The sequence below is a fragment of the Prinia subflava genome, chromosome Z (genome assembly GCF_021018805.1).
Source record: "Prinia subflava isolate CZ2003 ecotype Zambia chromosome Z, Cam_Psub_1.2, whole genome shotgun sequence".
Taxonomy (NCBI): domain Eukaryota; kingdom Metazoa; phylum Chordata; class Aves; order Passeriformes; family Cisticolidae; genus Prinia; species Prinia subflava.
Window position 1 is genome coordinate 10,086,238 of NC_086283.1, and position 23,048 is coordinate 10,109,285.

The following is a 23,048-nucleotide window of genomic DNA, read 5'->3' on the forward strand; positions in this document are numbered from 1 at the left end:
TGGGCAGTAAGGATACCAAGTCCCAGGGCAACGCAGAGATCGTGTTGCTGGGGATCAAGCCTGTGCTCTTAGCCTCACCCCGTTGTTTCCTCCCCTGTCCCCTTACTACAACTACCAAGCACCGCAGGTCTGGGGACAGCTCTGGGCAGGTCTGTGCCCCGGGCTGGGAAAGGGGATACATGTTCACACCTCATGCATCAGGCAGGATGGGGGGAAACAGCAGTGCTGGAAATGACGGCTGGGAGTTCTTGGCTCAAAAGAGATTACGGTTTGTCAGTCAACCCTTTTCCATTAAGCTAAGCTGGAATGAGACTTCTGTAGTTGGTCATTACAGAAGCAGCTGGAATGTGCATGTATTTCTGGCAAAATGTGTTTTGTGTTCCAGCATAGGCCTCCCCTTGCTGTTTGCTTCTGCTCGACCTGTCTGTGAGAGCTTCCAAGGCCACCCAAGCGCCGTTTCTTTCACTGGCTTCAGTTTGTGACACCATGTGCTGAACTTGTTTCCAGTGTTGTGTGAAGCAGCCTGTTGCTGTGAAGAAGGGAAGGCTGTGTTTGTGGTTTCCCTATAAACTCCATTTCCAAGCCATGTTCAAAGGACAGTGATGCTGTTGGAGAATATAATCTCTCTCTTCCCCTTATGCTGCTTCTCTCTCACACAAACTTAGCAAAAGTTTTTAACTAAATAGGACATGCCAGTTAAAGTTTCATTAAGGGAAAAAGGAGGACAAAGCTTTAACAATACAGTACAGAAATATAAAAGACCTGTGGTAGTTTTATACTGACATTTTATTCAGAAAACAGTCTGTATAAAAATATTTACAAATACTTTGAATTTCTGAGTTGAAATAAAATGCTATTTATATGTCCAAATGTAGGTTTTCTTTCTTCTTCCAAATGTGCTTTTGTCTTCATCTTCTGCACTCTTCTCCCAGTAAAGGCAATTATTAAACACCTGCATGAGCACCACAGTCTGACCAAACACAGATTGCAGTGTTGCATAGCAGAAGAGGTTTGCAGATGCTGTTTCAGCACAAATTTGATTGTTATGCAGGGAGAGAGGTTTCCCCCTCTTTGCCCTCACCTCAAGGTGGCTCAGGTGATCAGAATTGCTCAGGGGATCTTGCAGCTGGGTCAAGCTGGTCTTGAGCCTCTCCAGTGTGTCAAACTTCATTTCCAAACTGTAACATCTATTTTGAGTACAGCACCAACATCATGGGGTTCCATTTCTTGTCTCTCTAGTGAGCCACAACACTGTTAAATGTGTGTCCTATGAGTGCCAGGAAGCAGCTGCTGTTTCCCATAACCCTGGTTTGTATACAAGTGTGCTTACATGTTGCTGCTCACCATTACCTACAGATGCTGTTTGCAACAGATACTCCTTTGTAGCCATCACTGTGGTATAAAGCTAAACCATATAAAAATTCATTTGACTAAAACTGTCACAACTGTCACTTTGAAAAGGGCCCTGAAATACTACTCTCTGTATTGCAGTATAGATAGTATTTACAAGATGTAATTGTCTTTTTTCTTTTGGTTTAAAGCCTAAACAGGTAATAAAAAGATATTTAATGTTTCCAGAAAAGACCTGTTTTAAATAAAAGGTTCAAGGTTACAGAACATGATACTCATGCTTAGTTGCAATAAATTATTGAGTGCTCTGAATAACCACAAAAGTTTTGAACAGTGACCGCGATTAGCTGGCAGGTGTTTGAATTAAGTGCATTGCAGGCATCCACCACACGCATCAAACCCACACTCTGGTTGTGCAGCTATCCCCATGTGTGACTCAGCAGCCCCAGAGCACCCAGAGCTGCAGGGTCCCGTGTGTGCAGAGCTGGGTGACGTCTATGTGGGGGCACAGACAGCACTGGAGACATGAGGCTGCCCTCTGGTAAGCAGTGCCTTCCCCTTGGAGAGAGGCAGTTCCTGCCAGTGGAGCAGCAGGCCTGGCACACAGCTAGGAACTGAGGGTGGCGTTGCGCTCCTCCAGCTGCTTCCGATTTTGTGACTGGAACAGAAAGGCAGTCCATTACTGTTTGTCTGCATGCATGTGGATGGGGGTGAGTACAACCAAGCCAGTTCCTGGTGTTTTTTAGGGAGTAGTGCTTTCAAGCCTTTACATTGTTTTCTCATCCTGCCATCATGACCCAGGACATGCGGTCTGGGCTGATGACCCATATTGTTTACCAAGCACATATAATGACATCCTTAGAGATGGAAGTAATTTTTCCTTACTAATGAGCATGCCTGTTGGAAGTGCATCCCAAAAACGCTGAAGTGGGTTTGCAGGCAGATACATTATGCTCCTGTGCATGGCACTGATGAGGCCACACCTTGACTGCTGTGTCCAGTTCTGGGCCCCTCAGTTCAGGAAGGTGCCCGAGTCCAGAAAAGGGCAGTGGAGGGGAAGGGGCTAGATGGTAAGTCCTAGGAGGAGCAGCTGAGGGAGCTGGGGGTGTTTAGCCTGGGGAAGAGGAGGCTGAGGGGTGATCTTATCACTAACTCCCTGAAAGGAGGGTGTAGCCAGGTGGGGATTGGTCCCTTCCCTCAGGCAACCAGTGACAGGATGAGAGAACATAGCCTCAAGCTGTGCCAGGGGAGGTTTAGACTAGATATCAGGAGGAGTTTCTTCACAGAAGGGGTTGTTAAACATCGGAATGGGCTGCCCAGGAAGGCACCATCCCTGGAGGTGCTTAAGAAGACTGGGTGTGGCTGTGGCACTCACTGCCATGGTCTAGTTGACCAGGTGGTGATTGGTCAAAGGTTGGACTTGATGATCTCAGAGGTCCTTTCCAACCTAATTGATTCCGTGATTATGTGAAAACTGCTGTATTCCAATCTAGCTGGCCTGGCAGCCAGAACAAGGAGTCCTTGTTGCAGGTGCTGAGAACTGTAGCACTTGGGTGCCACAGTCCGGGACGGGTTATGATGGCAGTACCAGCTGCTGCCGCCCAGGGTGCCATGTAACAACACACATCACCTTACCAGTTTCCACCGCAGGATTTTAATCCACTCGTCAGCTTCAATCCCAGTTTTTGCACACAGGTAGTATGTCCTTAGTGGGAACACTAAACTGTAAGCAAACAAAGCTTCCTTGAATTGCTAGAACAACTGGCAATTCATGCCAAAACTGGTTTGCCCCAGCTGGCCTGTATGAACAGTTGCTTAGGCAGAGCAGGGCAGGGAGGCTGTGCTCCCGTTCAGCCTCCAGGAGGAGGGTTAACCAGGCATGGGTGACACACATTTACAGCCCAGGGAGATGCTGCCCCAGGTCCATAAGGATAAATGCTCTATATCTGGGCACAGAAGAGGTCACCATGTGATCTGTCCCAATGTCTGACCCCAAGATCCATGAGTCTAGGTGATGATTAGACATGCTTACAGAATTAGAAATGCCCACTACATATGGGCTCACCTTTTGGCAGGAGTAATTTGCCAAAATCATGCAGGATTGACAGAGACTGGCTGACACAAACAGACTTGTGAGTTAGAGGATGAGCAGGGTAACAACAACCACGGGACCTTTCAGAAGCATGCACTGTTTACATTTCAAAATTCCCTTTCTATTTTGAACTTCCCAGAAACATGGAGAAAATCCTGCAACCTACCAGAAACAATTGACTCTTTCCTGGGAGTAGTCAAATTGCACAGCTGAACATTCAGTTAAGTCAAGTGCTCGAATTGGTTCCGTAGCCTTGAAAAGAAAATGTTTTTAAAATGTGGACACGTGAAAACAGAAGATAAGGCTATCTCAGTTCATCTTCAGTACATCTAGACCTTTATAGGCACCTCCACAGGTTTTTCCAGGAGTAGTTACAATGGCCGTAACACTACAAACCCAAACTAGCAAGCATAACTTCAGTGGCATCATGATATGAAGTGAGTTTAATATGAAAAACGCAGGACAGTTCACATCTGGACAAGTAACAGAGGAGATCTCTACTGCAGGAATGTTTGAGCTACATGGAAGCTGCTGAGGGTTTGGCCGATGCCTTGTAATGTAACTGACACAGCAGCAAATCTGGTACCACTATCAGCTAAGGTTTACAGAGACAAAGGCATGGGTATAGAACTTCTCAGAGTAGCCAGCTGTTGGAGATTTAATTAATTCCTGAGTGCCTTAAAAGGATGAAGCTGGGTAAGGAGAAGTGTAGAAGCAAAGCCAAAGCAGTGCTTGCAGCAGAAGCGATAGTTTTGCCTGCCTGAGAAGTGTGTGCATGCACGTGTACACAAACACACACACACATATATGTATAAAAGTTTGTTTGGACAAGCTCAGGTGCAGGGACATGGACTGTGTATAACAGCAACCCACCTCCCTTAGGAGTTTCATTCTCCCTATATGTGAGAGCTCTTCCTCCATTTGTTTCAGCTTCACACTGTTAAGACCTCAGAAGAGGCAGCTGAATGGCTTTTTGCCCAAACACTTAGCTATTTCCATTGTCCTTCATTTGGCGTATGGAGGCATCTGTTGCTTTTTCAACTTCCCTTAATATTTTTGCTGACTCAGTGGCTGTCAGTAATATCCTACATTAGAAGAAAGTCCCTTGTGCTGTGGTGTGATGCTGTCCCAGGCTGAGCTGCAGGCTGCTCACATGTAGGTACCTGCAACCCCACAGCAACAACAGGAGTGCCAGGAGACACTGGAGGGGCTGTCTGGAAGGAAGTCATACTCCTGACAAAGACAGGAATTCTTCTTGCCTCTAAGTCACTAATGGAGTGCTGCTCTTTGAAATGCTATCCTGCAAACGTAATTCAAGTTGGCTTGAACTGAAATGAAAACTGGTGGAAAGCCCTGCAAAAACATAGCTGTTTAGAAATGGTAATGTTTGGCAAGAGAAGGCAGTTTCTTGTGTAAAAATCTGTTAGAGGCTTGAAACAGGGCTTGGCAGAGGTGAACAGTTTGGGTGTGTTTATGAAGGAATCTCAAATAGAGGCATTGTAAGGGCAAAGAAATTCCAGAGGTGTTTCTTACCTTTATTTAGATTAAGATAGGAATGTAGCAGCAACTGTAAGGATGCTGCAGGATTATCTTTGTCACAAGGAATATTTAAATGAATGGTTTACCTTGTATCCTGTGAGACCACTTGAAATAAAAGGATGACCTCAAAGAATGCAAAGGATACTACCAGAATTTTTAGAACTATTTTAGCAGCACACTCTCTGTCAGGTTGTGTCTTAAGCTACAAATACGGGTTTTGTTGTGCTGGTAGCTTAAAGTTCACTTAACAAAGCAACACAAAAATATATTCTAGGCCAGGTTGGGCAGGGCTTGTAGCAACCTGGTCTACTGGAAGGTGTCTCTGCCTGTGATGGAGGGCTTGGAAGAAGAAGATCTTTGAGGTCCCTTCCAATCTGGGCTGTTCCATGACTCTGTGTAAAAAAAAGCCCTGTATACTCTATCCAGTAGCTAAGACTGGCAGAGCATAGTAAATGTTTCCAGATGTAAAACTTACTTTCTCTTGCTGAAGTCATCAGGAAAACTGACTTTACTTGACAGGTCTGATAATTTGGGAAACTTTAGCTTGGAAAGCTGTGATACAGATGTGAGAAGTCAGAGAAACACGGAGGCTGCAGCTGCCTGTGTAGATGTTTAAAAAGTAGAATTGGTGTTTGCTACTTACTGTCTGGTCTTTGAAGTACTTAAGTTCATTCCGGTGAAGTGTAAACCACCTTGTTTTCCAGTTCTGAAAGATCAAGAACGAATAGTAACTGTCTTGGGAGAGTTTAGTCTAAAACTTCTTGGGAAAGAAAAACTTCCAAAGCTGCTGGCTTGCTCTGGTTTACAGCTGTGCTTTGTTGTTGTTCAAAACACAAACTGTTCCTCTCTGCAGGGAAATACAGGTGGAGCAATTTCAGCTCCACATTGTCTTTAGCTTCTGTGGGTGATCACAGTGTGGAAACAAGTAAGAGTTTTCCTTACCTTGACTATTTTGCCTTGTTTTATCAAATATCCTTCCTTGGTACCAAGCTGTGAAGCAACAAAGAAAGGGGTTAGGGTTGGAGGCTGAGCTCTGCTTTTTCCCAAATCCCCCTCTTTGCCTACGTCAGAAAGGTGGATCAGTTCTTTAGGAAACTCCCCATAGCCCCCTGCCTTCACTTCAGTGCTCCCCTTGGGTAGGTCCAGCTGTCTCAGGGTAGACATGGAGCTGTGCTGGCTCTGAAGGCAGCCCCCTATACTGTGCCTGCCTCAGGGAGTTTCTGGCCTGCACCTCCTCAGCCAAACACAGCAAAATAGCTGCAGTTACACTTTATCTAGTAAAGTTGGATGTTTGCCTCGGTACATGTTGTGACCAGAAGCACATGGGCTTTAACTGACAGTGGAATCATCTTCAGAAAATGCTTCTCAAATGCAAACAGGGGAAAGTGCTGTGTTACCGAGCTGTTCTCTTCTCTCAACCAGGCCCACACTTGAGAGGAAAAACCCATCATGTTCAGTGTGCTTTTTGAAAAATTGGGATTTGAACAGTTTCTCTGGCATCATGAGTGACACTTGGACCTTATGACTTTTTAGGTACTGAAACTCTGTGTAGGTACCTGGCTGTGAGACTGCAAACCTGTGAAAATCAAAATCTTGCCAAGTTACCACTTGTTCATGAAAAAATACTACATTTTTATTGGTGGTATGTGAAAGTCAAGCTTCTTCGGAGGTTAAAGTGTAACTCAGTAATGAAGGGTTGGTTGTGAGACACATCAGAAGTGGTTCCTCTAGCAACTTCATTAACCCATATTAACATAACTCTTCCTCTTTTCCCTCCAAAATACAGTATATAATTAAAATACTTTCCTTTCTGTTCAGAGCAAACTGTTCTGGAGAAACCATCTGTCTCACTTAGACATGAGTTACAAGGGACTTATAGACTCTTACTTGCTGTTCAAGTGAGTCTCAAATATCAGAATAAGTGGCCCAAATATATATGATTTTGTTTGTGTGTGTGCATTTGGGGTTTTTTTAACTCATGATAATGTTAATAATGATAAATTATTCTAAAATATACTATAAGAATGAAACTCTTTAATATATTCTTTGTTAGGACACTCAGACTCACCCAAGTCAGCTGCAGACAATGTTTTTCCAGGGACAGCATTGAAGAGACTACAATTACAAAAGCCTTTATTTGGCATGGGACTGTACTGAGCAAGTCTGTATTTGTTTTGCCTTGTTTGGCGAAGACTTCCTGCATTTACAAACCTGTAAAGGGACTCATAACCAGTCTTACTCCATAGCTCACTCCAGCAGTCATGCTAGACTCAGGCCAGAAGCACCCCTACCACCAGAACACAACTTACTGAGGGAGCATTTGGGACAAGGTCACTTTCTGTCCTTCCCGTCTGCATTGCAGTGTGAACTCGAACAGACTCATAAATGGAAGGTTCTTCCACTTTCCGTGGGTAGGGATGCCTCAATACAATTAAAGTTCCTGAAGAGAAAAGAGCAGAAGTCATCTGGTGAGTCCAGCTTAGAAAATAACTTGTCAGTAGCTACATTTCTGAGGGGTGGTTAACTTCACCTTTTCCTAAAATTAAAAAGGCAGCTGTGAAAACTGTAAATATGTGTACACCTTTTCAAAACCTTTACCCTTGCAAATGCTGGCATGAAATCTCTTGACCAATAAATTCCTTTCCTGCCCAACAGGCTGGCTTGGAGGGTAGGCAGGATGCTAAACTAGATGGGAGGCCACAAGACTCAATGGGTTTGCCAGCATCTCACTAGCTGGTGCTTAAATCACTTAATCTGTCAGAGCTTTGGCTACAGGCTTCCTAAGAGTAAATCCACGTCACCATCGCCTTCAACTGTTTTTACCACAGCTCCTCTCAGTTAAACCTTTTCATTATAGCCACGCATTTTTTTTTCTCCAAACAAGTCATGTTTATAGCAAGTTCCCTGAAGGAAACTGCATTCTCAATAGTGAATCTATTGTACTTTTCAAAATAGTGGAAAACATCCTTAAAATAGTAACTGCTCCACCATCTAACTCCATTCTTTAAAAATAATGTCACAGCATACCAAATGCTGCTCCATTTGCATTTTATGCTGCTATTGTGGCTCTTTAAAAGGCAGGATGCTAGAACTGGTAAAAATTTGGACTTGAAACCTACAAATGTATGAGTAATTTAAAAGTACTCTGTAATGGGAAGGGCTAAAAAGAGAAGTGGAAAAGTTGTATTTGAAGTAACCAGCTGAAATCTGTTTGCAGGCATGGGGGTGTATGCAAATGTGAGCTATTCAGCTTGCTGTAGGTGGAAAGTCAACATTGGTTTATTTCTATCTGGCCTTGCAAAAAAATTATGCTTTACCATTTAAAATAAAGTTGAGAACAGCTCCATCACCATTCCAGAGAAACTGCTTCCAAGCTGATTCTATGCTGTCCTGCATAGAATTAGGGTATCATCATTTGTACACCACAGATAAAAAAAAAGCCAGTTGCAGAACTGGAATGACTAATATAACATTTTATACAGTTATTTGTTTTCTAATAAGTTCTCTGTGGATTTTTTTTTTCCACAAAGACAATTGTACAGAATAATCTGGTAATTATACACAAGATCTAGCAAAAGCTGCGCTGTAGCAAGATTATTCTGTCAAGGCTGCATCTGCTGATGCTTGGATTGGAGTTGACTCTGAGGAGCCCTACCCCATTTTTGACAAAAGATGGTTATGACCCAGCAGACATTTGACACCTGTATCTGAAAGAATATTGCCTGAATGTTAATTCTCTCTTCCTCTCTACTGTTTTCCATGGTATGGTAAGGTGGAAGGTTTCTTGATATGATGTTCAATTTTTATTTTTATTTTTATTCTGTAGCACATCTGACATAGATGTTTCACACAGCCAGTAGAATCTGATTAGGAAACCTTGAGGTGACAAATGTTGATCCCATCCATAGAGATCAGATAAAACCAAAGTCTTGCTTATTAATGTCTGTAACACATGCAGTGAAGGAGTGAGGAATGGGGAAATACAAGATTTATGTCATCTGAAATCTTCACAGAGCTACGCCTGTGGGTGCATGCCTGATTTCCCAGGAAAAATAGCTCACTGGCACAGAGGATACACATAGGAGCTCTGTGTTTTAACCACTCTTGAAAGAAATTTTAAAAGAGAGTGTTTTGAAAGATACAAGGCCCATATTAAGTGTATAACTGCATTTTTCTTGGGGGAAGAAATCGGCAAAGGAGCCCTTGAATTTAATTTTAGCAGAATACTGGTGCATATTTAGTGTGACACATTATAGTTATTGCATGCGCCAGATATCACTTAACTGGACTCTTCCACGTATAACTAGTACTATGAGTTACTTGCATACACTTGCCACAGAGGATACAGAAGTTTTTGGCATTAACTTGTACTGACTTGTCTTCAACTCTTACACTTGAATCTAAACATAAAACTGACATTATCATGATAATATCCATTTTGTTTCTCCAGGAATCCTATTCACATGTTCAATTCATATGTAGGAATCAAGTTTAATATTTTGACCCTTAATTCAGGCAGTACATTGGTTGTTAAATAAACTTGTGCTTTTCTCTCTCCTCTTAAAAAGCAAGAAAATCACTGTGGTGGCAGATGGCATCAGCATGGTGATGCACTGCAAGCAGAGCAAGAGAGCTAGTTAAAAACACCTTCCCTACAGGAAAAAGGATCATAACACTGTAGACTCCTTCCTTGGACAAAGAATAGTTAGATGAAACAATTTCAAGTTGCTTTTCCACTTATTCTTATTGGGGGATTTCAGCTTCACAGATGCATATTTATTTCCTCGCTAATGCCATGCTTTGGTATTGCTATTTTTAAGAATGTTCTAATCCTCTCAGTATTTTGAAATTATTCTTCCTCTAAGAAATTGAAAGGAGTTCATACCCCTGGCTGGCAAAAGCCCAAAAAGCTTATGTGTAGTTTATCTTCAAAGAACTTGAAAGATTTTTTGAAGTGGATTTTTTTTTTAGTTACAAACACAAATGTGAATTTATGAACATGAACACTTTAGCAGATGATCTATTTGCTAACACATCAGAAGCTCCTTTTAGTTAGATCTTTGTGAAGTGTGGCTACAAATGTGTTCATACACACAATATGGCTGTCCTTACCTGTTTCACTTCCAATTAAAGGCTGGTTTGCAAAATGCATGACCAATTCCTTCAAGCAAGAAAACTCATTAAATCCAAATTTTAATGAAGTTCCTGTATATTCAACATGGAAGTGTTTCACAGAATCTTTTCCCCTAAAATAAAAGAGGAAAATTTATCAAGACATAAATGCCAAAGCCATTTGACATATACAATCTTTAAATAGCAGCTTTCACTACAGGGAATCTGACCCAGATAACAGGCTGACAATCACAGTCCTAGTGTACTACTACTGCAATTACTGTCCCTCACTAACACTCAACACATCTGAAAATCAGATTTTAATTGCTGAGTTACAGATATGAGATGATGAAAAGAGAGGCCAAGTTGGTTAATTTAACTCTTGCATCAGCAAAAAGACTCACGAAAGAGATTTCAAGCCTTCTGCCTAAATAGAATGAAACCCCTTCACTTACTGGACTTCAGTCTTGATGATGTCCTCAGTATGTGTCTTGCTTTTCAAGTAGCAACCCAATCTCATTGAAAATGTCTTCTGTTTCCCTTTGAAAAAAAGGCTGTCTCCATTTTGCACTCAAACAGGGGTTTAATAACCTAATTATAAATACCTAGGGCTTTAGGATTTGTTTGCTTTGCCTCTGTACTTGGATGATTGGTTCCACTAGGATGGGCACTGACAAACATGAACCAGGGTCCTTGTTCTGTAAGGGAAGTAACAGCTTCTGTTTATGAAACCTGATGGCATTTAGAGAAGTGTGCAAGGTCTCACTTCCTGGGTAGGCAATTATTTTGACTTCAAAAGACAGTGAAGCACTTGTTGCAAGTGTTTCTCCAGTGAAAAAGTTGCTTTTGTTAATGTTACTAGCATCCGAAATAGTTGCGTAAATTTTGTCTGAGGAAAACTTATGTAGCAAATATACTGAAAAAAATGTGAAGAAAATTAATTACAGCATCTCTTTCATTGTTTATTGCCACTTCCAAAGAAGATTATAATTTCAAACAGGTATTTAAATATTTATCTTTGAACAGTATTTATGATACTGTAGAGGACACCCCTATGGGCCTCCCACATGTTTTGTGCTATAGTCAGCTGGGGCACAACAAGCCAAGTGCAAATGCTCCACACCAGGGGAGAGCTGCTGTGACTCTGCTGCAATTACAGGGTTTTCCATCTTTTGTTTAATTTACAAGACAAAGTTGCAATGAGAGCAAATGCTACTCTGCTTCCTACTTCCTTTTCAAACTGGTAAATATAGCTGAGGGAGGGGATTTCAGGCAATATGTGATCTCTCTTCCTACAGCTGTCAATAAAAACCTCAAGGGATGGCTAAGCATTTTTTCCTTGAAAAACCCCAAGCTACAATCATGACCATAGTTCGTTGTGAGGCTGAGGCAGACAATAAAGTAACAGCCACAGAAGATATTTTAGAACGAAAGGAAAATGACAGCTAGAGTTGCTGAAGTTATCCTTTCTATAGAAATGTATCAGAACAAAATTTAATTACTTATTCTAAAATTTAGTTTTAATATTAGAAAAAAAAAACCAAAAACCTGAACAAAACCATAAAATTAATCAGTAGAAAAATTGTAAAACATTTTAAAATCAATATCAGTATTCAAAGGAGATGTACCAGCAGAAACAACACAAAATAACAGAACAGAATAAAAGATCAAACTTCAGACTGGGCTATTCAGTTTATCTGGTAATGCAGTAAGCAATTCTCACTAAATGAAGAGCTGAACAAGAGATTGGAATGGGCCCAAATCAGACTTGTAGATCTTCTAAGGCTAGAATGTATTAAAGCAGCAAATTTGTTTCCATTAACTAACACTTCTGTTTCTTATTAAAAGAATTATTTCAATTTATTACAATAAGTTGTTTCCTAAATGCCCTTTGAAACTACCTTCAAGATACATATATATGTATATATTTTTTTAATTGTCTGAGGTAATCTCAAATGATGCTTAACATTTTAAAGTAAAAAAATATTAACCAGAAAAACAATGATTGATTTAAAATTACTTTTTTTTAAGGAAAGCTATTACTTCTAAATGGCACTATTCTTTTTGGCAACACTTGCACTCAATTCAGTCACTGCTGCTCTGAATACTCATTTTGTAACATCACCTTCAGATCTGTTGGGCATCCTTTGTATAAATAGCTGCCTGTAGTGGCAATAATTTCAACAGTGTGTGTATAGGCACACTTGCTCCCAGATCTTCTGTCGGAAATGGGTGAAACACTCATCCTTGCCTTTCCTGGGGAATAGGGTATGTGCAGATTGGACTCTCCTCAGTTCCCAAGCAACTATTCTTCCAAATTGTAACAGCTCCTGGTACTGAATATGCAGAAAGCCACAATCTCAAGTGCATATGCTGTGCTCCTTCAGGGGTGTAAACAACCAGCAATGTTACACAGATCAAAGTGACTTTAAAAATTACTGTGATTCAGCTGAGTTGTGGCCAAGAATTGTTCAGAGGCTCAGTTTGCAGCAGGAATGAGCTTGCAATCAGCAGCTTAAAATTTTGCTCTGAAGACTGCTTGTATCACACAGTTGCCGAAGGCTACCAATGTTTTCAGGGCTGGTTACCTCCACCCAGCTGACCTGCGGGGATTACCTTGTGTGTCTAATGCATGTGTCCTTAGGTTGCCTCGCTAAAATGTTGCAGCTTCTCTCCTTCTGGCAAATTGTTTAAATGTGATTCAGCAGTGAAGTAACCAGGTCGGCTACTTCTGCCCTGTATTGGTTGTATCCTGAACAGTTGTGTGTAATTGCCTTTGATCACTCACAAGATGCTATTCAATTTAGTCAAGCAGACCTGGCTAAGGCTGAACCTTAGCACAGAACGGAGGAGTAAAACCAGTCAAACACTGGATCATCCCTCAGAGATGATGGATCCTATACAGGGATTCAGAAACTAGTAAGGTTAGCATCTGTAAAATGTTTGCTGCTGTCCTCATCATAAAACTTTTCTGCTCCTACCAGCTGTTTCTTAAGCTCATTTAACTGACATGCAGGTTTTTATCACGGAGGCTGAAAATTTACGGACATTTATAGATTTATGTTTCATACCAGTAAGATTAATTCAAAATTTGGGGAAAGGAGAGCGGTTGTCAAATACAATCCAATCCAATTTTTTTGCTCTAGCAAAATCTCGTTCAGTGGAATTATACCAATAGGAATATATTTCAAAATAGTTTAAGCCCTAGAAAAAAAAGAAAACCTGTAATGCATGGGACATTCAAACATGGAAGTTCAGCATTAAATTATTTCACTCTGTCCATAGCCTACCTTACAGAGAGGGAGTACAAATCTTCCCTTTCATTACTCTTCCTCAAAAGATAGCTCCCATCCTGCCCATTGGAGAGCAGCAGCGCTTCTGCTGCATGTCGGGTGAGATTGTCGTGGTACCACCTGGGAAGGCACAAGGGGTTAAAGCATCCTTCACTCCGCTCTTAACCAGCTGCTGCTGCTTTTCGGAGCAGGGTTAGAAAAGGCTGTGTTATTTGCAGTCCTTCCTCTACAGTTTTTGAGTTACCACCCTTCTCACAGGCACTCACAATTTACACAGATCTGTGCCCCTTGCAATAGCCTCCTTTTGACACAGTCAAAAGATTATTTTCCATTAACACAAAGTTGTGTACAAACAGATGTTTTACTGGATCTAAAAACCCTGCAAATTCTACTTGCATGAGCAACAAATTAGCCAGGTCTGTGCTGATAAGGTGAAAGCAGTTTTGGAGGGTATACAGAATCCTTTGTCTATTTTCAGAAGCTGTACTTCCTGACATATGTATATTTTTTGGTACACTTCCTCTTCTGGGCAAACAGGCAGCACTTAAAACTCCTGGTAAGCTCTGTATTTTTCTCAATGCATCTTCACTGCCAAGAATGCAATTAAATATGCTTGCCTAAATTTAGAATTAAAGGGATCTGGCTATTGTTGCCTCTTGGTCAGGTGTGATCTGAGCAACAAAGGAAAACACCTAAATACTGTTTCAGTTTATCTTCAGTGAAAATTAACTTCATTTTTATATGAAAAGTTTTGCAAGGACTTCACAGGAAAAAAAAATCCCGCAAAGACGTCCAGGAAGCATAGTTTATGGGTTTGCTTCCATTCACAATGTTGCACAATGGAAACACACAATTTTTTTTTAAGAGATGAGGATCTCACTGTAAATTATCCTGAGACTGAACACAAAAAACTCGAGCTATAAAAGGTTAGAGCTGCACTCCTGCGAGGCACATGATGATAACCACAGCCATGCACACACACATAAAGCTCTGGAGAAGACAGAGGGAGAGATACTACACCCAAGGCTCTGCTGGGAGCAAGCTTCCCTTGTCTGTGTGTGGCATGGTGCCAGGTCGCCTTTCCCTTCCTTTAAAATGCCTGTAGCATTAGGATCAAAGCCTGTCACTGCTTCAGCCAAAGAAACACAGTTTCACTAAAAGCAAGAGTGCCATCACAGCACTTTCCAGAACTGTATCCTGACAGTCTTCAAAATGAAACCAGGTGTAATTGTATCCTCTTTCTCCTTAGCTGTTCACCCCAAATTTCCACCAAACTTGGCATCTCACACAAAGCCTTAACCCTGAATTTGGATGGCTGCCTATTTGAAAGGCCAGCTGGCTGATAAATTGCTTTATGAGAGTCTCCAGACTGTTAGCCCAGAGGAAAAGAAGATCCATGTGAAACTCAATACAGGCAGGGTATTGCTGCTTTGGCTCTAGAATGTGGTCCATTTACACAGTAGAATAAAATAATGAATATTTAAAGATCAAAGTGTCATTCCCTGGAACACCTGTTAGCCAAAATCCGCTTTGGGATTAACTGTAAATTAAGTTCCAAGTAAGTAACAGGCAAAGGTCAGAGCTGTCTTGATGCGGAGAGGATCATATCAGCACGGCAAGACCTGCAGCTGAGAATGCAGCACTGCGCTTTGGGTGGGATTTCGCAACACTGACTCACTTCTGTGCAAAAGAAGCAGATGTTGAGAAAATCTGTGAGCGGTCACTGTCATGAAGGAGGTAAATTTAGTTTGAACTAAACAGCTCATAACTGAGCCATTACCTTATTTCCAAAAAAAAAAAACCCTTTTACTAAACTTTGAAAGAGAAGTCACTTAAGTTTAAAAATGCTATGTTTAAATCCACTCTTTCTTTACACATAAAAGGCCAGTGACTAATGAAATGTTATTACTACACAAAAAAATAGATAAACCAACCAGAAACCAACAACAAAACCCTTAATTCGGAAAATAATGTTGCTTGAAAGTACACTTTTAAAACTTTGCTGACAAGGCTGCACCAGTTTCTTGCCTAAATATGCTGTCTCAGACAACTATCCCTCAAATGTTAGTCTTCCTCTTGTTCATGTCAAAAAACAGAAGTGGATGGGAGACAGTAATGCAGATCTTGGTGTCAAAGGGGCTGTTACATATAGTTTTGGGTTTTTCTCTTTCTGACTGTGACAGATGGTTCGATCAGGTTACTGCGATGTTCCACTGTGAAAATGGTCACACAAACTTTGTTCAATTGCATAAACATAGGTAAAATATTAAATCCTGTAGAAAATTTAGAATGTACACCACAGACCACCAGGAAGGTAAACAAATACACACCTATGCAGTCTGCCCTCACAGTCAAGCCTGAGCTGACAGTGCAAGTAGAAATCACCAGGGTTTACAATAGAAATATTTTAAAACATTTATTTTAAAATAAACCCAAACAGTCCTTTGATTAGACACTACTAGGTCTACTTCAGGTAAATTTAAGTATTTTTCACAGGGAGATTCCTTCTATTTATCTGTCTCAGAGAAAAACAACCTTTTAAGCAGTTCTTTGAAAGTGGCAGGCAAATCAAGATGGGAGTTATGGCTAACTTGGCAAAATTGTAAAAGGCAGTCCAGCTTCAGCTGAAGTTTTGGTTGTCTTCTGAGTTACACCTGGGGCAGGAAACTGTTGATACAAAACACAACACCTTTGTGCTATCTTAAGATGATTAAGGAAATCAAAATGCTTTACAAACACTCATCTCTTTGAAGCCCCTAGGAAGTCCTTCCTAAAGCTGAATCGTCCCAAATCTTTGGTTTTGAACACAGTGGATAATGTTTGGATAATCAGGGTGTTTCTGAAGGTTCTTTCAAAAGTCATCTTTATAGAGTCTTGTATTCACTACAAAACAAGCCCAGAAATATGCTCTGTACTTTGACACTTTTCAGACTGAAAATCATCAGTAGTGCAAAAATTGACTGAGGTTCTTGATTGACATTTCCTTGAGAAACACAAGAAAGATAGATGAAATTCCTTCCTTACTTCAAAACCACTTCCTCTGGCTGCCCTTGGCCTTGTACACCTTCCTGCTATGCATACATACTTCTGGGACGTTTCTCTGTTCTAATTATTTAATTTCTTCCATTAAAAAAAAAAAAAAAAAAAAAAAAAAAAAAAAAAAGTGTGGTCAATTTTTGGGGTTCCTTCTCTACAATTTGACCAGCAATCTCAGGCTCAGAGTTTATAGCTGCTGTCATTTATACATTCTTATTATTCTAACTTCATCCTAAATGACATTAAATCTCTTTATCCCATCCCTGTAAGCATTTTTGTGTTGTCAGTGTGTGTTGTTAATGACCATGCCATTCTTCCTGCTCTTTGGAATGGCTCGTGGAAGCATGTCTTAGGATGGGCAAGCACAGCCAGCGAGATTGCTTCTGCTACCCTTTGAAAAAGGAGGCATTTTGAGATATCAGCCTATTCTTTAGGTCACACTGCATTGGTGACAGCATAGAGGAAGGACTTTACTGACAGGAAGCAGAAGGAAATGAGACGCCCAGTGCCCCACAACTCAAACTCATCAGAGCACACAGCCTTGCCCTGAAGGTCTGCCCCTCCAGTCAACAGTGCGGTTTCCCCATGGAATAAGCTGGTGGCTGCTGCAGCACAAACTGTGTCTGTGCTGGCCAGTTGTGCCCCTGCAGTGTGCTGACCATCATAACTCCAGAACAGGATGCACTCACGTTAAAATCTCTTCTTAAGAAAATCTCTGTGTAGTTAATGCAGCAGCTGGAGCTACCTACACTATGGTGAAGATCAGGAATATATTACAGTAAAGTCTGGGGTGGGAAACTCCCTGGTTTGGGTTAGAACATCATCCTCAAAATGTTAATTTTTTCTTTAACAACTCAAGATGTTCCAATAAAAAATGTTAATGAAACTTCGTTTCTGTGTCCCCTGTAGATGAGAGCCCTAAGGTACAGCATTTGTCATTTCTGATAATGCTGTTTTCAAAGAAATCGTGTAGATATTTTGCCAAAAATTTCTGCCTGTGTAAATAGGGGCTGCTGAATAAACTTGCAGCTGGCATCAGGTGGTTTAACTTTTTAACAATAACAGAATATACACAGAACATAAACACTCATCCATGAAAGGCTGAATGCTGAGTGACTTGCATAATTCTCTTCTGAGCCATTTTTACATGCAAACTGTGTAACATCCAGTAGAAACACTTGCTTTCCTTCCTCATAAAAATAAAAGCTATTAGCACCAGAAGAGAGGACAGCTGGAAGTTCTGGCTGCTATTTGGTGTGTTTGAAGTGATAACTCTGTGATATGCCCAGCTTGCCCAGATAAATGCAGTAGGCAGAGGTCACACTTAGTTTTTGTGTGCTTATAAGATGTTCTCAGATAGGTGTGGCCTGGATAGAATTAGAAACTGTGCGCATGTTTGGCTTGCTTTTGTGAAAAAGTCAGGCAATTCAATGTTCCCTCTGTGAAGCAAGAAGGAGATTGCTGGTGCTCAGCTGGCTGAACTCTGCTCTCTTCCCAGAAGCTCCCTCCCCTACTGTGGCAGGGACAATAGTGCTGGTGCTCTGTGGTGGGTGGAAAGCACTTTGGCTCTCTGAGCTGCAGGAGCCAAGCAGACACACAGCAAGTCTAATTCATCTCTTGTCCACCTCTGAAAGTAACAACAACCTGTATTATTGGGAAGACGAGCCACATGTGCTCCCAGTAGAACTTCACTCAAATATTACTCACAGCAGTTATTTACCCTCAGTTGGTTGATTGGATTTTTTGTTGTTTGTTTGTGGGGTTTTCTTTTTTTGTGTGTGGTGGTAGATGTTTGCAAGTTTTGTGTTTTGTTTTTTAATTAAATGTATCTTCTACCACAAGAAGTTGAATTTGCTTACAGGTTGAATCTATAGTCTAGCTGTATTCCCACTCTTAGGTTAAAGCAGGAGTACACAGTACTGCTCGATGGAGTGCATGGGAAAGCACTGACTTACCTCCTCTGGCTAGATGCAGTGCTCTTCACATGCCTGTGCTCCAAAAGTTACTGTAAAACTGACTCACTAGTTCTCTATTTTTGGCATTCGGTATTTCAGCAACTTCCAGGTCTCATCTGTCAAATTTAGTAGTCTGGGATTTTTTTTTTTTTCTAATATCACACCCTAGAAGCATTGCCCATCATCTGAAAATTGCAAAAAGGTTCTCTGTACCTTACATCATCATAAAAGTGAATGTTTGGCCATGTTTTTAATGGTACATGAGTTGACAGTACTCTAGAGAATCTCCAAAAGGGCAAGAATGTTTAGACAGAAGTTACAAGTGTCAGCCAACCAAATTAGAAATCCTTTCAGTGTGTTACACTGAAACACTTAATCACAAACCTGTGTAAAGTACTTTGCTGGAACACAAGGATGCCATTATATGGGGGGAAATAATTTTAAAATAGAAACAAGAAGAAGTAACATCATTGTATCCAGTCTTAAGGTTTGTCTTCTAACTGTAGACTTTCACTGGTTCAGCTTCTGCTTTTCACTTCCATTTTTTCTCTCCCTTCTTTCAACTGCCTTCATTCTGATTTTCATCAATTATTTGGCCCACTTTCTAGTCACTTTAATTTTTATCTTGCTTAAATTGGAAAATAGAGATGAAAAAAATTCCTGACCATTTACCCTGTTCCAATCTAACATGTTCCTCAGTTCCTCAATTTTATTATCACCTGATCTAGACCTGTGGCTTAATTTCTCTTCTGTTACTAAAATTGCACATGAAATGTATTGTCCAGCCTTAAAAATATCATCTGTCGTGGTATTGTCAGGCCTGGAAGAGCATAAAAGCTCTGTTGCAAGGGGTAACAAAGAAAGCTTGGACCGCAGAAGGCAAAAGGCCATAAAAATTTTTTCCTCTTGCCCTGTGTCTTTCACTTTCGACAGACAACAGTGTCACCCAAACTGTGCTGTACTGGGATGCAAACTGTGCTACCAGACCAGCCTGTAATTACTGGGATGACGAGACACTCCACATTCTCCTCTCTTGCGCAAATAACAGATTGGAATTCCCCAAACTCAGGCAGTACGTGCTCAGCCACGGGAGCTCCATGCTGCAGTATGCCGGCTGTGCTTTCAGCTCTAGCAGCAACAAAGGCAGCTGGAAAATGGATTGACTCCAGGAGTAACCAAAGAGGCCTTCAGAGAAGAATCCTAGTTTCAGTTCCCTTTTCCTTTGAGCCAAGGTGGTTACATCTCTTTTGGCCGACTTCAGTACTCCCTTTTAAATACTCAGGAAGATGTAAGGACAAAGTTTATCTGTGAGGCAACAAGTTTTTAACAATGCGTTCTGCTTTTGATCTTCCTTTTCATTAAGCATTATGGCCCCCTCTATACATCAATATACATCAATACAATGAAGCTGACTGTAATCTGAATTTTCACTACATTTCCATTCTGTTGGGCAGCTAACCTGGTAAACTCTGAGCATATCCTGGTACTCAGCCTGTTCTCTAAAGAGTGAAGTCCTTCCGATTTCACACTTCTTTAAACCTTATCCAACTTCTTTGATTTTTGCACCAGAAAGCAGAAGCTTTAAAATAAACTGTTTCAAATTCCCCCCCAAAGGTACGTTAATGCTGAAGCTACTTCTCATTTGAATGGCCATGTTGGACACACACTCTTCACCACAAGTGGGTCTCAGTTGTGCTGGATACTGCATCAGCTGCCAGGAGAACTCTGCCCTGTGAGAGTATGGGACTAAGTTTAGGATGGAAAACCCTTGTGATGACTGAGGATTTCATTTCACGGTCTGGAGAGTGACACACCTATTTGTCACAGCTGAAAAAGTATTTACAATAAGAGATCTTTCAGGTTATGCCACAAGAATGTCTGCTGCTTGAGAACTTCTTTTTCATATTTGGGGGGGAAAAAAGAAGACCAAAAGAAATGGCTTTAATACTAGCTAAAAAGAAAGGACCTCGTTTAATAATTTGCAGGGACTCTGCCTGACATTGCTTATTCACCTTTAACACATTTAACTCAACACACTTCCCTGAAGATGTTTAGTATTCTGTGGAAGCATGAAAAGTTTGGGTTTTCCCTTTAAGTGAAAGTAAAATAAAGAAGGTACCGCTTTAAAAATGCATACCTGTAGCCCTCTCATCTGTACTCCTTCCTTCTGATGGGTACCACTTTAAGTACCACATCAAGCTGCCTTTCTTCAAGGCTGTCTATGAGGATGGACTCCTCGCTGTTTATAGGCACACATTAACAGCACATATTAACTCACACCACATTGTGTAAGTCCATAGAAGTCTGGTAATCTGGAATCATGCTTCACAACAGCTGCAGCGCATCTTCTTCCCTTCTTCCCTGTGATACTGTTTTAGAATGAGTGTAATCTTACAGATGTAAAGAAAAAGTATATAATGGCTACTCTGGGTACCGCTGCAGAGTGACTCTACTTAATTTCATATCTATTAGGTTCTTCAGTTAACAGGCATTTCATTAAAAGGTTGTTTTCAATATGGGAACGTAGCACCAGTGTGGACATAGTAATTCCAAACTATTTTGTTGCACTCCAATTTGTTCACTAGGTGAATGAATCACAAAAATTACTTGGTCCTAATCCACAAGTACTCAGGAAGCAAAACACCTTTACTCTTTTTCGTCAATTCTTTTCGAATGCAGAGGTGACACCAAGCCTTTTTGCTTTGTCAGAATGATCACTGGCCTTTCTGCTTTGCCTCCCCTTTGCATTGCTGCCACTGATCCCACCCTGCCTGCGCCCACCTGTGCTGCTCCTCCAGCCCGCGTTTCCTCTTGCTCGCGGCAATGCTGCCGGTGACAAAATGACCCAAGGCCTTCCTTCCTCCCGTAAAAACCAAAACTAGCTGCCAGAAAAAAATGGGCGAGTCGCATCAGACGGGGAACAAGGTTTGTTGCAACCTTCGGCCTTCATTTTGCTCCTGGGGTTTTGCTTTTCGGTGTGAGTGCAATGTCCTCGCAGCGGCTGTGAAGTGTCCGCTGCTCTCCCTCCTGGAGACCCGGGCACCTTCGGGAATCCTGCTGCCTCCCGGGGCCCAGCAGGACAGCAGCTCTCCAAATCAGGGCCCGGGCCAAGCTACAAGGAGGCAGCTGAAGGGATGGCACAGGGAGGACAGGGATCTGAGGCTCAGGGTTTCGTGCTCCCTGGAAAAGCAGGGATGTGGCACGGCACAACCTGGGCTCTATCCCATGGCGATGGTTTCAAGGCCGCAGAGGTTCTCCGAGGAAAGCTGCACCTCTGCCTCCAGCTTTCCACTACATTCGAACCGCGTGTCCGCTCTCTCGGTTTGCTGAGTGGTTTTTATTTGTCCCGCTCCCCTGTGCCAGCCTCTCAGCCCTGCCACCGGGACGAGGCGCGGGCTTCTCCGAGGGCCCTCAGCAGCACGGAGCCCTTCGGCAGCCCCGCTCAGACAGACCCCGCCTCACCTCACCGCTCACTTCACCACCGAAACCCAGCAGCCAGACCCCGCAGCTCCCACCCCCCAGCCCCCCCGGGTATCCCGGAGCCCCCAGGGCTGGCCCTGCGGTGCCCTCGGTACGGCCCCGAGCGCCGCTTACCCCAGCGCCCTCAGCTCCCGGTCCAGCGGCGCGGCGGGACGCGGCTCCCGGCGCTGGGCCATGGTCCCGGGCTGCTCCGCCGCCTCCGCGGGGCTGAGGAAGTGCGGGCCGGCACCTCCCCGGGCGGGGCCGAACCCTCCCGGAGCGCCCCAGGGGGAGAACCCCACCCTCGGCAGGAGCAGCCGGAGCCCTCCGGCTCCCAGTGGTGCCCGGTGTCACTCCCACACCGCTAACGCTTTGGTTAAGCTCCAGAATAACTCATACTTCCCTTGCTTTGATCTGTCCCAGAAGTTCGTATTCCAAAGGATTTCGTTGTCCGCTTTCTGCCGCAATCAATCAGTGAATGACCCTCGCCTCTTCAGTGTCCGTCAAAGCACCCAGCGAGGAAATATGTGGAGGTGAAATTTGTGGATTATTCTGTAAGAGTCAGGTGTTCAATCCTGTCCCCAGCCAGCCCCCAGAGCCCGGGGAGCTTGTGGCTTGCCCCTCCGAGCGCAGTTTTCCATGTCTCTGCCGCTGGATTGCCCGGGAAGGGGAATGCTGTTTGCCCACGGTCTGCCTCGCCACGGCCCCGGCACCCCGAGCCGCTGATTTCCGTGGTGATCCTCCGTGCAGGCTTTGAAGGGGTCACGGTCTCTTTCTGAAACAGGAATAGGAACATAAACTGCTGGAAATGTACAACCTCATTCCCTCTTTGGAAGTACCAAGAAGACTGAGCTTTGTGGATGAGAATTTTCTGAACGTTGTCTGGTGTCTGTTCTTCTCAATGCTTAAATGATCTCCTGCAATACTAGAGGTTATTTGTATTCCCCAATACTTCATCGACAGTAATTATTGTAGGTGTGGCAAATTCCTTACTGAACTTTTTTTGACAAAAGTATAGGACTACACCAAAATTTAAAAAAACACATAATGTTCCTTTCCAGTCATACTGAAGTTTTCAGCAGGTATCCAGTACTGAAAATCAGCTGTTTCCAGAAAACCTGGTGTTTAAAGAGGATGGAACAGCTACATATTTTCCCACAAGCAGTCATATGAACTGCATGTTCAGTGTGAACCCGAGAGTCATTTGGAACA

General features: G+C 42.4%; 1 protein-coding gene across 1 annotated transcript; it reads right to left on the reverse strand.

Annotated features, from left to right (window-relative positions):
- LOC134564197 (dual adapter for phosphotyrosine and 3-phosphotyrosine and 3-phosphoinositide-like) lies at nucleotides 1-22,766 on the reverse strand. Its single transcript, XM_063422906.1, has 9 exons — nucleotides 21,972-22,766; nucleotides 13,384-13,506; nucleotides 10,094-10,227; nucleotides 7,291-7,421; nucleotides 5,924-5,971; nucleotides 5,625-5,687; nucleotides 3,609-3,694; nucleotides 2,986-3,073; nucleotides 1-2,008 (listed from the first exon to the last, which is right to left on the reverse strand). Exons 1-9 carry the CDS (start codon nucleotides 22,031-22,033, stop codon nucleotides 1,958-1,960), a joined length of 786 nt encoding a protein of 261 aa, XP_063278976.1. The 5' UTR covers nucleotides 22,034-22,766; the 3' UTR covers nucleotides 1-1,957.
- Nucleotides 22,767-23,048: the final 282 nt, after the last annotated feature.

Bases quoted from the DNA above. Each gene is read 5' to 3' on its own strand.
- LOC134564197 (XM_063422906.1), bottom strand. From the start codon at position 22,033: ATGGCCCAGCGCCGGGAGCCGCGTCCCGCCGCGCCGCTGGACCGGGAG. The intron at 13,507-21,971 runs GTAAGCGGCGCT...GTGCCTTCCCAG, and splicing joins CGGGAGCTGAGGGCGCTGGG to GTGGTACCACGACAATCTCA. The intron at 3,695-5,624 runs GTAAGTAGCAAA...TTTCTTTTCAAG, and splicing joins AGTACTTCAAAGACCAGACA to GCTACGGAACCAATTCGAGC.